At 45.1% G+C, this 14,562-nt stretch overlaps 1 protein-coding gene across 1 annotated transcript in view; it reads right to left on the minus strand.

Moving 5' to 3' along the window:
- LOC144326286 (androgen receptor-like) overlaps positions 1–14,562 on the minus strand; it is a 90,182-nt gene that overhangs the window by 56,912 nt on the left and 18,708 nt on the right. The window contains exon 2 of the mRNA XM_077922845.1: positions 9,237–9,381. Coding sequence (XP_077778971.1) covers positions 9,237–9,352 — 116 coding nt within the window. The 5' untranslated portion in view covers positions 9,353–9,381. The remainder of the gene's footprint in view (positions 1–9,236; positions 9,382–14,562) is intronic.

Raw genomic sequence — 14,562 nt, forward strand, 5'->3', positions numbered from 1 at the left:
TCATAAAGTCCAATTACGTTTCCTGTTTCTAACAACATTTTCCCCTTTAATAAAGCAAATTCATGGGAATCCAGGATCTGAATCATTTTTTCTTGGACCTGTGCATTCCATTTTAACCTTCTATTTCCAAGTATCAGATATTCTGTTTCATCCAATAATTTAGGAAAGGCAGGAGAAAAGAATAATGTCAGAGATAACTCAAGTGGAAAGTGGTCACTTTCAGCTCTAGGAATTATCCTGAAGGTATCTCGGTTAACTGGCACATTATTAGATGTTAGGATATAATCTATGGTGCTAGTAAATCCTCTGGGGGAGGTAAAAGTAAAATAACCCTCTTGATCCCCTTGACCGTGCCCATTGCATAACAAAAGGTTATGCTTTATTATAAGTTCACAAAGATGTTTCCCAGCGCGATTAGAGGTGGTGTCCATTGCTGCCCTCTGACAGATTTCAAGTTCATCCTCCAAGTTTAGACCAGATAATATTGTATTTTGTGGGGAAACAAGGCCGATCCGGGCATTGAAGTCACCCCCCAAGATAATCCGAGGGTTAGGTGACAGAGAGTCAATACTTTCGAGCAGTTGGTCAAGTTTATCCCAATATGATCTCAGTTCCCCACAAGACTTTACTGGAGGTATATACACACATATGCAATAAGTATTTCTCAGGAGACTATCAGAAAGGGACAACACTAAAAAATTTGGGGTGGTCAGCAAGGGACACTGTTGAATTGATACATTAAGAGAGGTTGACACCAGCACCGCCAGCCCCCCACTAGGCCTTCCATACTTTACAGTTTTAAGAGCTGGTTGAGTGTAACTTGTAAAACCCTGTAATTCAACCATAGTGCCCTCTTTTGCCCAGGTTTCTTGAAGAAAGATGATATCATGTGTTTGTAGATAGGAACAGAAGTCACTGTCTTGGATCTTGTTCGTCCACCCTGTTACATTCCATGAGAGAAGTTTAATTGTTTTACAGTGATTTACTCTTAGTCAATTGTTGGCCGATGTGCTCTCGGAGTTTACCAGTTTTTGAGGCAGGTTATTGCTAATGCTAGTGGAATAATCCAGATGTTCGATTATTTCAGTCGTCGTACATAAAGTACTCACATTTGTAATCACTGGGCCTTTTCTTTGCAAATTGTTTGCCAATGGGGATTTCTTGGGTGTATTTCCTGACTCCTCCTCTTCCAAATATCTCATCTTTGTCCAATACTCTGGTGGTTCTATAGTTATCATTCTGTTGTGGCCATTGGGTCTATTATCAGTCTCTGCCTCCGGTTCTTTAATCTCTTTCAATGTCTGGCTCATAAGGTCAAGCCTCTTGATAACTGTTTGTTGCTCTTCCTGAGGGAGATTCCTAAAGGAGCTGAGAAAATCCTCTTCCAAGGGATATACAGAGTGCTCAGATTCCTGAAGATGATTATCTAGAGGAATCGGCTGTTCCTTTTGGCTCACCTGGTTATTTTGATGTTGGGCATGATCCTGCGAGTTCAACTCAGGCATGTCTGTTTCCTCCCCACCTGCCAAGTCTTTTTGTGATGTCATTACTTCCATTGGGGATCCAGGCTTTGGTTTTGTGGGCCCCTCTGAAGCACCAGTCCTCATCTTACACAAGGGTGCAACAATAGAATTGCAAAATACCCGGGTTGGAAAAACTCCTCTGCTTGACAATCTGAATTTCAGCTTGTGAATTAGTGAGGGCAGTCTAGTAGAGGAAAAAGTTAACATAATTTTTTGGCTTTGATTTGTGGTACTCAAGAGTTCAGTCCTAACGAGGTCGATCTCTGTAAGTCCAATGCCAAGTAAGTCTGATAAATGTCGTTTGGAACGCTGGGCACCTTTCCAGCTAGGAGTTTGATCTGGCCTTCCACAAATTGTCATGCAGATCTTTTTTGGTTGGAAGATTAAACAAGAAGAGTTTGTTTTAAGAGCCTCTGCACATTCTATGTTGAGCTTAGGGGTCTGCTCTTGTTGTCGCCAATTTCCTTTGGTACTATGGTGTTCTGTTGATGCCTGCTTGTTATTAACTGATAAACTGTGGACCTCTTTGGATAACTGGGTTATTTGAGAGGCAAGACCTCTAATTTGCTGGAAGATATGCTCAACCGTTCTTGCAATTAGAGTTAATTGGGAGCTCTCCCTCCTTGTTATTTCTTCCTCTCTGAGGAGCACAGGATCAGCTTGCCCCATTGCTGGATCCAGTTCCACGCTCTCACCTTGAATACTCTCCCCACACTCACAATCATCTTCAAGAGGAGAAAACCGGTTTTTTGTTGGAACTGTAAAAGCAGATTTGTTAAAAAAGTCCTCTATTTTAGATTGTTTGGAAACCGGTGAGAGAGCTACATCCTCTGGGTCCCTGTGGCGTTTACTAGCAGGCATAGCGTCACCGCAGGGAGTGAACAAGGAGAGATTTCCCCAACCAAAAAAGAGAGAAAAGAATAGAAAGTGCTCCGTTTGTTCTCTGTGTGGAGACTGCCAGGGGTTTCAGGGACAAAGTATGGAAGGGAGTTGGCGGTTAATAGCTAGCAGCTGGCGGCCTGCCCAGGATGCTTCACAGAACTTGCCCAGGATGTTTCTCATAGCATAGACTCTCCGTAAGTTAAAAAATAGAGAAGTAAAAAAGGAAAAATTACTTCCCTGGGTGGCAGTCAATGCTAATTACAGACCTGCTATCAGCGGAGCTCCGAAGCCTGCTTGCTAAGCCATCGCCATCTTGGCATCTTTAGGGATGCCAAAATTATCAATCTCTTTTAAAAAGGTGCCAGAACTGATTGCGGAAATTATCGAGGCAACTCTCTATTAGCTGTGGCTGGCAAAATTATTGCAATTCACATGGAAACAGGCAGTGGCAACTAAAATCTCATCCATGGGCTTCTCTCCAGGTCTTCTACTCAGCATGGGATATGAACAGGCCAAAGCTCCCATAAAACAACGTGTTGCAGAAACTGAGCACCAATTGGGACTAGCCAGGACCCCAACTTTCATTGCCAATGAATCCATCAGGTACTCTGCCTCCACCATGGCATATCTAACTAATCTCAGTGTCTCTAAGCATCAGAGGGCCTTTACCCTGGCACAATGTCACGTCCTCCCCTCGGCTGTCATTGAAGGTTGATATAGGAAGATTGCTTACTCGGAGAGACAATGCCCCTGTGATTCTGGACAAATAGAAACAATAGAGCATGTATTCTTCAGTACCTATATCAGTGGTGGCGAACCTTGGCACTCCAGATATTTTGGAACTACAACTCCCATCATCCCTAGCTAACAGGACCAGTGGTCAGGGATGATGGGAGTTGTAGTTCCAAAACATCTGGAGTGCCGAGGTTCACAACCACTGGCCTATATTATAGAGACATTCATATTAGCCTCATCTCCCTCCTACTCCATAAGTACCCAGGGCGCACAGGACAATTATTATTATTATTATTATTATTATTATTAAATATTTTCTTGTTTTACAAAAGTAAGTGTAATGTCTCTCATATTTTTTCCATGTAACGTTTTTACAAATCCGTTTCATTTGTTGAGACATTAGGGGGAGAAGAAAAAAAAAGAAGGGGTGGAGGGAGGAAAGATGGGTGGGGGTGGGGTCGGGTGGCGATGTTTCTGTTATGTATGTAGGGTTTGGTGTTGTAGGGTTTGGTGTCAGAGTTGCTTGTGCTGTTCACTTGTGTTCCTTTGGTGGTGAGAGAGGTTGGGGTTGGCCTAGGGTGTGGTTGTTTGTTTGTGATTGGCTGTGGTGATCTTTGTTTTCGTGTGTGAGTGGGTGTTTTGGATCAGGTTAGCCATATTGATTTATATGCTGTTGGTGGATTATTGTCGTTGTCTTGTTGGGTTGTGTATGTGATAAAGGGGAGCCATACCGGGGTAAAGGTGTCTTCTTCTGTTTGTCCCCGTGTCAGTTTCAGTTTATTGGTTAATTTTTCTAGTAGGGCTGTTTCCCATACTATTTGGTACCATTGGTGGCTGTTTTCCAGAATAGTTGGATTTTGGGGCACTCCCACCACATGTGGAGGTATGTGCCTGTGGAGGTGCACCCTCTCCAGCATTTTGGTGAGGTTCCTGGGTGCATTAATGCTAGTTTTCTTGGTGTTAGGTACCACCTGTAGGTGAGTTTCAAAGTGAGTTCTTTTCTTTTCGTTGATATGGATTTAAAGGGGGGTTTAGACCACATTCTGGTCCATTGAGTGGGGTTAATCTCATAGCCTATGTCATTCTCCCATAGTTTTTTGATTGCGTCTAGGGGGTTTGTGGGATTTTGGAGTAGTATTCTGTATATTGTGGATACCGTCCCTTTACCGTTTCCCTTTGTTGTTAGGAGGAGGTTTTCGAAGGTTGTCGGGGGCCTAGTTGCTGCTGATTTTACTGTTGGGTTGTTTAAGAGGGCATGTAGTTGGTGTTGTGTTAACCAGGGCATTTGGGTGTCTTCTAGTTTGTCTTGTATTTCTTGTGTTGACAAAGGTTTGTTATTTTTATAAAAGTCTATTAGGCGATATAAGCCTTTGGTTCGCCAGGTTTTTATCTGGAGGTTTTGTGCTGCATGGTGGAATAATGGGTGGTACGCCAGGGGGATTAGTGGGGATGGGGTTGGGGATAGTTTGCCTATTTCTGTTTTCCATGCTTTGAGCATGGTCTGTGTGTACCTGTTAAGTGTTGTGGGAATTTTCTTTAGTTTGTTTGGAAGGAGTGGGTATGTTGTGGTGCAGGTGTTTTCAATTGTGTCCCTCTCTAGGTGTACCCATCGTTTTGTCTCATCTTCGAGCATATATGGGATTATATGGTGTATTTGGTTGGCAATGTAATATGCTTCTATGTTGGGGATTCCCCATCCTCCTTCTGAGGTGGGGAGGTGCAGGTATTTGGAGCTTATTCTTGGTGAGAAGATAAAAGAGTGTAGTTTTCTCTGCCAACTGCGGAGTTGGGTTGAGGGGATCCAGATTGGGATGGTTTGGAATAGGTAGGTAAGTTTTGGGAGGGTGATCATTTTGATCATGGCTATTTTGTCTGAGAGAGTGAAATTCATGTTATTCCATCTCTTTAGGTCTTTGTTAATTTGTCGCCACAGGGGCTTGTAGTTGTGGAGGTACAATTTATTGAGGTTTCTGGTTATTTGTACCCCTAGGTATCTGAACTTGGTGTGGCAAAGTTTTATTTTGGTGACCTTAGTGAGTTCTTTTTGGATGTGAGGAGGGGTGTTGAAGCACATAGCTTCTGACTTTGTAAAATTGACCTGTAGGCCCGACACCTTTGCAAATATGTTGAGTTCTCTGATTAGGGAGGCTGCTGTGCTTATGGGGTCTGGTGTTGTGACCATTAGGTCGTCTGCAAAGAGCCCTAATTTATAGGTTCTGCCTTTTATTTCCACTCCCTTGATGTCTGTGGCTGCTCGGATTCGGATTGCTAAGGGTTCCAGAGCCAGGATAAATAAGAAGGGAGACAGTGGGCACCCTTGTTTCGTGCCTCTTTCGATAGCTATAGTATTAGAATCCATATTGTTAGTTCTGCATTTTGCTGGGGCTTGGGAGTATATTTGTTTGAGGATTTGTAAGAAGTTGGGGCCAAATTTCATGTTAGTTTGTACTGCTAATATGTATTTCCACTCTAAGCAATCAAAGGCTTTGAGGATGTCTAGGGACATAATTCTCAATGGGAGTTTAGTTGCCTTGCTGTGTTCAATCAGGTTCAGTAGTTTCCTGATGGGGTCTGTTATATAGCGGCCAGGGACAAAGCCAGTCTGGTCTGGGGCTATTAACTTGTGTAGGAAGATTTTTAGGCGGTTGGCCAAGATTGATGTGAATATCTTGTAGTCTTGGTTTATTAATGAGATTGGGCGGTATGATTCTACTTTGAGGCTGTCTTTTAGTGGTTTGGGGATGGAGACTATTTTGGAGTGGGTCCAGGTTTTGGGGATGGGCCCCCCTTTTATGATATCGTTGAATAGGCAGGTCATGTAGGGCATCAAGGGTTCTTTGAATTTCCTATAGAATTCTGCTGTGAAGCCGTCTGGGCCTGGGGCTTTGTGTGATTTCAGGTTTTTGAGGACCGTATCTATTTCCTCTGGGGTGATGGGACTGTCCATGAATTCCTGTTCCTCATCAGTTAGGGTAGGCATGGTCAGTCCTGCTAGAAATTTTCTGATTTCCTTCTCTGGTGGGTTATGGGAGGTGTATAGGTTGGAGTAGAATTCTGCAAATTCTGAGGTTATTTCTCTGGGGGAGAATGTTATGTTGCCATCTTTTTTGGTGATGCAGTGTATTCTTGTTTTGAGTGCTTTCTTCCTACATCTATTTGCTAGTAATCTGGAGTTCCATATTCATGTTAGTTTCTGTTTCTCACTGAGCAGCTGCTTGCAAGTCACAGGACTGTGTTTACATTCCACAGTCCAGATACTATTGGAGTTCTCATGGGAAAGGGAGACGGGATGTGACGTTACTGGTTTCCTGTTTCCTTTGTTTTGTCGTTTCCTTAGTTCAGTTGCTCTCTGCTTCTCACAGAGAGGAGATGTGTTTTTCTTTGCACTCTGTATAGCTTAGTAATAAAGTATAGCAATGTAGCATCATACCTATCTCATCCTTCCGTTGTGGACTTTGTTGTTTTAATGCTCTGCTGGGCTCAAAGGAAGATGAGCCATATCAGCTCGGACGACCGAAGCTGAAATTTCTAATAATTCATAGAAACATTGTTTAGAGTATAGAATGCTGATCATTGTTTTGTTGATTTCTAGGGAGTCTAGTTCTCTCCTTTTTTTGTTCTATAAGTTTGAGGAGTTTTTTAGATCCTGATTGTTTGTAGTGTGATGAGAGGGCTGTGATGTCTTGCTCTATTTTGCTAATTTTTGAGGAGGTTTGTTTTTTAAGGAATGCTTTCTCTTTTATGCAAGCTCCTCTGGTGACCGCTTTCATTGCGTCCCTTAGGAGAGGAGTTGTTATATTGTCTACATCATTTTCCCTGAAGTAGTTTTGGAGAGTTTTTGTGAGACTCTCTCTAATTTATTTGTTTGTAGTTAGGATGGGACTGAAGGACCATGATGGGGTGGTTTGTGTTCCTTCTCCTATTTTAACGGTGACTTCTACTGGGGCATGATCTCGCACAGGACAATTCTATACCTCCCTGCTGCTTTCAGATACCAACCCTGCTACAACATTAAACGTTGCCAGGTTCTGCATAGCAGCATTCAAAATTCGTTGGATGATGGCCTGTGCCACAAACTAGATTTAATGAACACTCATATCAGAGTGTTTTGTAAATTGATAGCCATAGCCTTTTATATACTAACCTTTCATGCTCATCCACATCTGTTTAATGCTCCTAACCCTTCTTTTTTATTCTTTTAGCTTCTTATAGTCTTTTATACATACCTTTTGTTTTAATAATCTTAGCTTTCCAAAACGTTTTAGATTTTAAATGATTGTTCTCCATCCTACTTATGCTGGTCTATGACCATAATAAAGATTTGACTGATTATGGGGGGCCACTAGGGGCGCATTGGAAGATGGCCGACAATACCATCTCTCCGACCCACACGGGGTAATTAAGAGGCTGTTATGGGAGTAGGCAGCCTCCCTTGTTGCCCCAAGGAAATGGGGAACACTGCCCTTGCCTGCTGTGCCCATAAATCACCCCCTAATTCGAAATAAGGGGGTGAGGGCCCTAGGCAGAAAGCCCCCGTGTGGACCTCGGCTCTCCTGGACGCTGTCTCTGATCGCGCACTAGCTGCAGCAATTTGGAATAATTAATTACAAAAGAAGCAAATGCACATATTTCAAGTGAAGAAGGGGAGTGAAGTCTGCTAATTTAAGTGATCTCTACGAAAGAAGATGAAGATACACCAAAGGCTGGGTATGTTGACAACGGGACTGAATGGGGGGGGGGAACCTTTTTTACTTTCCTTCTATGTGATTTACAAGAACCCCTCCTCATTAGAATCGTCGGTTGAACTGACCCAAGCAGGATGATTAAGGTCTGTGTGGAGATAAACTTTAACCAAAAGTATGCTTTATGGAGATCGAGAAGCAATAAGAGCTTTTGGAATGGTGCAGCAATTAATTCGGAGTCGCCATCTTGCCAAAGGATTTATAGACGGGAGGAGGAATGGACTTGTTTTCAGACTGCATTCCTGGTGAATCTCCTCAGAGGTTTTGAGAAAGGAGGCAGATTGGTGAAGATTAATGACGCTAAGACTGTTTTGATGTATGGAAGTGATGTTATATGGAAAACGTCTGGATATGGCTACTGGATAAAAAAAATAATATCCACGCAGGATTACAAACTGTTCTAACCAGCTTGTGGAGACTATCAGAGGTCACAAAGAGAAAGGAAAAATATATGAAAATAACAACAAGAGATGTGGAAAAACAATAAGAAAGGACTGGATAGTATTGTGAACATCATAAGGTTAGATTTGTGGACATTAAAACAGCAGTAAGAAGCAAGAAGTTGATTAGATCCCCTTCGGAAGTTGAAATATGGGTACCCCCAACAAAAAATTAAAATTCGGCTGTGTAATTTGGAATTTATGTAATTTGGTTTGATTTGATGTGATTGGTCGGTTAATAAAAAATTATTCTTAAAAAAAAAAGAAAATATCTGACTGATTATAGCTGCCCGTTACTCTACTTGGTACCCCCAAATTAAGATCAACCATTCAAGACACCATGACCTTGAGACACAGACTTTCCCACAATTGCGTAGGGCACTTGTTGAACTAAGGTTCCAACAGATGCCCTCAGAGTATTTGGAGGGGGAGATACCTGGGAATTCCCCATATGGAAAGCAAATGCATTTATGGATGCAATCAGGTCGAGGATATCATACAGTATTTGCTGATTTGCCTCCTATATTCAGTGCCCAGATATTATTATTTTTAATCATCTATTCTTGACTGTCTCTCAGGCCAATCCTCCCAGAAGGTGACAGTCGAGCTCCTAGCTGATAAACCTCTCCAGATTACACATCTGGTAGCCAAGTTTGTTCCGGCAGCTAACAAGCTCCGTTCTAGAAATGTTAATGCTTCCTAATTTTAAAACCTCGTGCTGTAAATTTTTATGTTTTAACTTTCATAAGTCATGTTGTGTGATTTCAGCCTTGTTTTAATCCCCTGTTGCACATTGTAAATGCCTTTGGCTATATACAATAAGTTGATTGACTCATTTGTTGGAGCATGAAATTATACATGACTTGTTGAAAGTGGCTAGAGAAAAGTTTTTCTCATTGTCTCATAGCACTTACTCATTGAAGACCAAGTCTGGAGCGAAGTAGAGCATCTGAGAGTTCACATTGGTGAATGATCTCCATCCCATTGCAAAAATCATCAGGCCCATCCAGGAGTACTGAATGATTGACATTTGGTCATCAACATTAAAGTTCCGGAACCCTGTGGAAGAAAAGAGGCACACCCGAGAAATGCAAAGTCAGGCTGGATGCAAAGCTTACTGCTATTCTTTCCTAAGAAAGCACCGTCAGCATCTTCCAATGGGAACAACTTGTCAATACTGCCAATAATTTAAACTTCAGCAGCTTTTTTGTAAGGGCTGACTCATGACATTTTGGCACCTGAGGAAAACCACAAAATGGTGCCCCTCCCTGCCAGAGAAAAAAGGGATCAGTGAAGATGTGCAGAGTGCCCACCACAATGTCAGCGGAGTGTGCAAAAGACCAGTGAAATGCCAAACACTTCTAAGAAGAGTCAGTTGCTTTACTGGCAGTAATGCAGATCTATGTATGTACATACATACACCATACAGACTAAACTCCAGTCAAGGGCAAACTTGCCACAAACACAGCAGCATTTATACTGTAGATTGTGCTGAGTCATTATCATGATTGCTGACTCATTTTCACATGTTTAACTAGCTACAGGTGCAGACAAACACACCCACATTATACAGCACTCCAAAAGTAACCCTTTCTTGCCCTTTTTCTCTGCATACATAAACATACATTAACACTACATTGGGAACACGGGGGTGGGGATCAAATCAACCATACTCAATGGTTGAAGTGGTAATCAAAGTGCAGAGCCAAAAAGACCTTAGAGGGCAGCCCCCACCATTTCTTCCTTAGGGTGGGAGGAGACTAGCAGTGCCTCCTATTCACCAAGAGGCAGCTGTAGAGGCAGCATGGGGGGGTGTCCTTGAATTGCAGCGGTAACAGCTCTTCCTCTCCTGTTAGGGATCCCAATACTTCCACCCCCCTAGCAGCTGCCACTATTGGGCCCTCAATACCTAGGCAATGAAGGTGGCAATAAGCTGAGGCAAAAGTTATGGACTGCTGCCTCCACGCTATCACTGGATTGGATAACCACGCCATCCCCAACACAAGAGGGTAGGTGGTTAATTTTGTGATGTGGAATGTGATTTGTTCCTTGTGGCCAGGCAGTTCCAAAATCAGTGGTACAGTTGCATGTGAAACTCTCCCTGATACGAGAGGCCTCCCATCTATGGTTTGCACCTCAAGTGGAGCTGTCAGTCTCTGTGTGGGCAGGCCATATTCCTTCACAAAGTCCTGATCCACAAAAAATGTAGAAGCCCCTAAATCTATGAGGGCTCTTAACTGTGTCCGGCCTCCATCTGGAAACTGTAGCACAACAAGCAAGGTGAGTCCTGGAATCACTGGACCTTGGTGAGGCCTTTCAGATTACCTTACTCCCAGTCCTGGGCCTCCTAGTGGGACTGGGACCGTTCATTTCCCACTGACTTCTCATTTGGGTCGGGCCTCTCCCCCACGCTTGCCCCTGAAAGCGAACCCACTGCTCCTTTGCTAGGGTATTGCCTCACAATGTGATTTGCTTTTCCACAGATGAAGCACAGTCTCTCCTCCTCCTTTCTCTTTCTGCCAGAGCTATCTGAGACCTGTCGCCCACTGAGTCAAGCTGCATCACTTCCTCCCCCTCCGTGTTCTCCCTTGGCGTACTGCCAAGCCTTCATACAGGAATGTAAGGAATGTCGGCCATCTTTAATGCCTGCCTGTCCAGCCCCCTCTTCTCTGCTCTGCGTTCAATCGTGTGTTGATCCAGTTGCAGTGACATCTGCACCAAACCCTCCAAGGAAGAGAGGGGAGCATTCTGGCTAGCTCATCCAGTAACTCCCTGTTCAACCTAGCCCGATACAATGCTGTGAGGGCCTTCTTCCCCCATCCTAGCTGTTGAGCCAACATATTAAATTCCATCGTGTATTGCACCACTGTTTTACTCCCCTGCTTTAAGCTCAGTAATTGTCGGGAAGCGGCTGCCTCCCGCTGGGGGTCCTGGAACATTGTATCCATTAGTTTCAGGAAAGAGTCCAGATCTGACAAGCCCCGATGTCCATTATCAAGGAGGGGAGTTACCCACCGCTTGGCTTCCCCTTCCAGCAAGCTGACCACGAAAAACACCCTCTCACTTTTGCTCCAGAAATCTCGCTCTTCAGTTCAAAAACCCACACTCGCTCTGTCTGTGACTGCATTCCCTCATCTCCAGAGTCAGACTCTGGTTCCCTCTGTAACAGCATTCTTTCATCCCCAGAGTCAGACTCTTCCCAGGCATTTGATCCAGCTACGTCCTTGATAATACACTAGTTCCACATGAATTAAATTCAACATTAAAGTTCGCAGGAATGCGGAGTTAACCAGGGCTATCGACTGTCTGGCTCTGAAGCGCCCTCTCCGATTGCAAGGAGCCCGGACAGCCCCATGGTTTTCTTCGGAGCTGAGGGCGATGAAACAATCGCTGAGATGGCTAGAGCGTCGGTGGCAGAAAACTCACTCCGAATCTGACCGGACACAGGTTAGAGCTCAACGTCGAGCCTACCAAGTGGCAATAGCGACGGCGAAGAAGAATTTCTTCACCGCCTCTATTGCATCTGCAGAAAATAGTAGCAGGAGACTCTTTCAGGTGGTCCGCAATTTAATGGAACCACCTTCACCACCGGGGCCTTGTAAAGACCCCAAGATCTCCTGCAACGATTTTGCAAAGTTTTTTGCAGAAAAAATCACTCATATTCGGAAGGAGCTAGACACCACCGTGGGAGCAGGGCTGGGGCAGGAGAGTGCTAGAACCCTGTCTGGTCAAGTTGCTGTGAGATTTTGACCAGCTTCGGCCCATCTGAAGCTGATACAGGCTCGTCTTATCTTGAGCCCAAGCAGAGTAGTCCACACAGCAGAAGGATAAGCAGTATGTGCCACATTCTTAACTTTATTTCCACTCTATGCTGAGAGAATACAAATATGCATCTTGCCTCTGTGAGAGCAGAGAAGCAACCGTCTCTCTAACAAAGAAACCGAGAGAACACTGAAAAACAGGAAACCAGTGTATGTCACATCCAGTCTCCCATTCCCGTGGGAATCCAACAGTAACTTGGACTGTGGAATGCAAAACAATGTCTTGTGACTGCAGTTGCTGCTCAGTGAGGGAAACAGAAACCAACAGTTGCATGGAATCAATTTCAATCCGTTACCCCCGAGGATGTGGACAGGCTGCTTGGACGCGTGAAACCAACCACCTGTCTCCTTGCCCATCCTGGCTAATAAAAGCAAGCCGGGAAGGGCTGGGCGATGTGCTCTGCAGGGTGGTGAATGCTTCCCTCTGTGAGGGAACATTCCCAGATCCGCTGAAAGAGGCGGTCATTAAACCGCTTCTTAAAAAAACATCTTTAGACCCGGCCAGTATGGCCAACTATCGCCCAGTCTCAAATCTTCCATTCTTGGGCAAGGTGATTGAGTGCGTGGTTGCTGAACAACTACAGGCACGCCTGGAGGATGCGGACCATTTGGATCCCTTCCAATCGGGGTTCAGGCCTCATCATGGGACTGAAACTGCCTTGGTCACACTGGTTGATGATCTCCGGCGAGCTAGGGACAAAGGTGAGAGTTGTTTCCTAGTTCTGCTGGATCTCTCAGCGGCCTTTGATACAATCAACCATAACATCCTTCTGGACCGTCTAGAGGGGTTGGGAGCTGGGGGCACTGTTATACAGTGGTTTCACTCCTTCCTCCTGGGCCGTGTTCAGAAAGTGGTGGGGGGGATGAGTGTTCAGACCCTTGGGCCCTCACTTGTGGGGTGCCTCAGGGTTCCGTCCTCTCCCCCATGCTTTTTAACATCTATATGAAGCCGCTGGGAGAGATCATCAGGGGGTTTGGGATGGGTGTTCATCAGTATGTGGATGATACCCAGCTCTAACTCTCTTTCAAATCAGAACCAGTGAAGGCGGTGAAGGTCCTGTGTGAGTGCATGGAGGCGGTTGGAGGATGGATGGCAGCTAATGGATTGATGTTGAATCCTGACAAGACAGAAGTACTGTTTTGGGGGGACAGGGGGCGGGCTGGTGTGGAGGACTCCCTGGTCCTGAATAGGGTAACTGTGCCCCTGAAGGACCAGGTGTGCAGCCTGGGAGTCATTTTGGACTCACAGCTGTCCATGGAGGCGCAGGTCAATTCTGTATCCAGGGCAGCTGTCTACCAACTCCACCTGGTACGCAGGCTGAGACCCTACCTGCCCGCGGACTGTCTCACCAGAGTGGTGCATGCTCTAGTTATCTCCCGCTTGGACTACTGCAATGCGCTCTACGTGGGGCTACCTTTGAAGGTGACTCGGAAACTACAACTAATCCAGAATGCGGCAGCTAGACTGGTGACTGGGGGCGGCCGCCGAGAGCACATAACACCGGTCTTGAAAGACCTACCGTATTTTCCCCTCTATAACACGCAGATTTTTTCTCATAAAAAGGAAGGGGAAATTTCTGTGCGTGTTATTGAGCGAATGTGTGGTCCCTGGAGCCGAATGGCGCGAGTGGAGGCAAAAAAAATCAGGCAAAAATCAAATCGCGCGTCTCGGAGAAGGGAAACCTGAAAAGAGGAAGCGGCTGCTTTCCTGCATTCTGCCTCAGGGTCTTACTGCCCACCCCCCTCTGTTTCCTTGCTGTGTTTGCTCAAACGGAACAAAGAGCAGGGAAAGCCCCTCCCCTCCAGGCAAGCAGAGGGGAAAGCAGAGTGTCGTTCCTTCCTCTCTGTGCTCCGGTGCTGCTGAAAACATGCAGGTGGGAGAGAGAGAGAGCGTGCGAGCTGGCTGGCTTGGGTGGGTAGGTGGGGGAAAACTTTTGCCTTCCTTTCCTCCCTCCCATTATACCCCTCTCCTGCATTCTTAGCCAGCTGCTTCTCTGCACACCCCTCTCGTGCTCCTTGTCCCTTCTGTGTTTTTCCTTCCCTCCCCACTTAAAACGTGGTTACAAAGCATGGATCCACATGGATCCTCAGGATCTTTGCATTGGGTCACCCCAAATTCACCATCAGATCACATAGCATGTCCATGGCTACAGCCTGCCCCCCAAAAATCACGCACCCACTGTTGCCTGGGGCTGCAATGGTGCAAAAACGTGGTTACAAAGCATGGATCCACAGGGATTCTCAGGATTTTTGCATTGGGTCACCCCAAATTCACCATCAGATCACATGTCTGTCGCCACAGCATGAAGCACAAAAATGATACATCCACTGTTTCATTCAGAATGTTTTTTCCCTTGTTTTCCTCCTCTAAAAACGATGTGCGTGTTATGGTCAGGTGCGTGTTATAGAGCGAAAAATA

The sequence above is a fragment of the Podarcis muralis genome, chromosome W, assembly GCF_964188315.1.
Source record: "Podarcis muralis chromosome W, rPodMur119.hap1.1, whole genome shotgun sequence".
Classification (NCBI taxonomy): Eukaryota; Metazoa; Chordata; class Lepidosauria; order Squamata; family Lacertidae; genus Podarcis; species Podarcis muralis.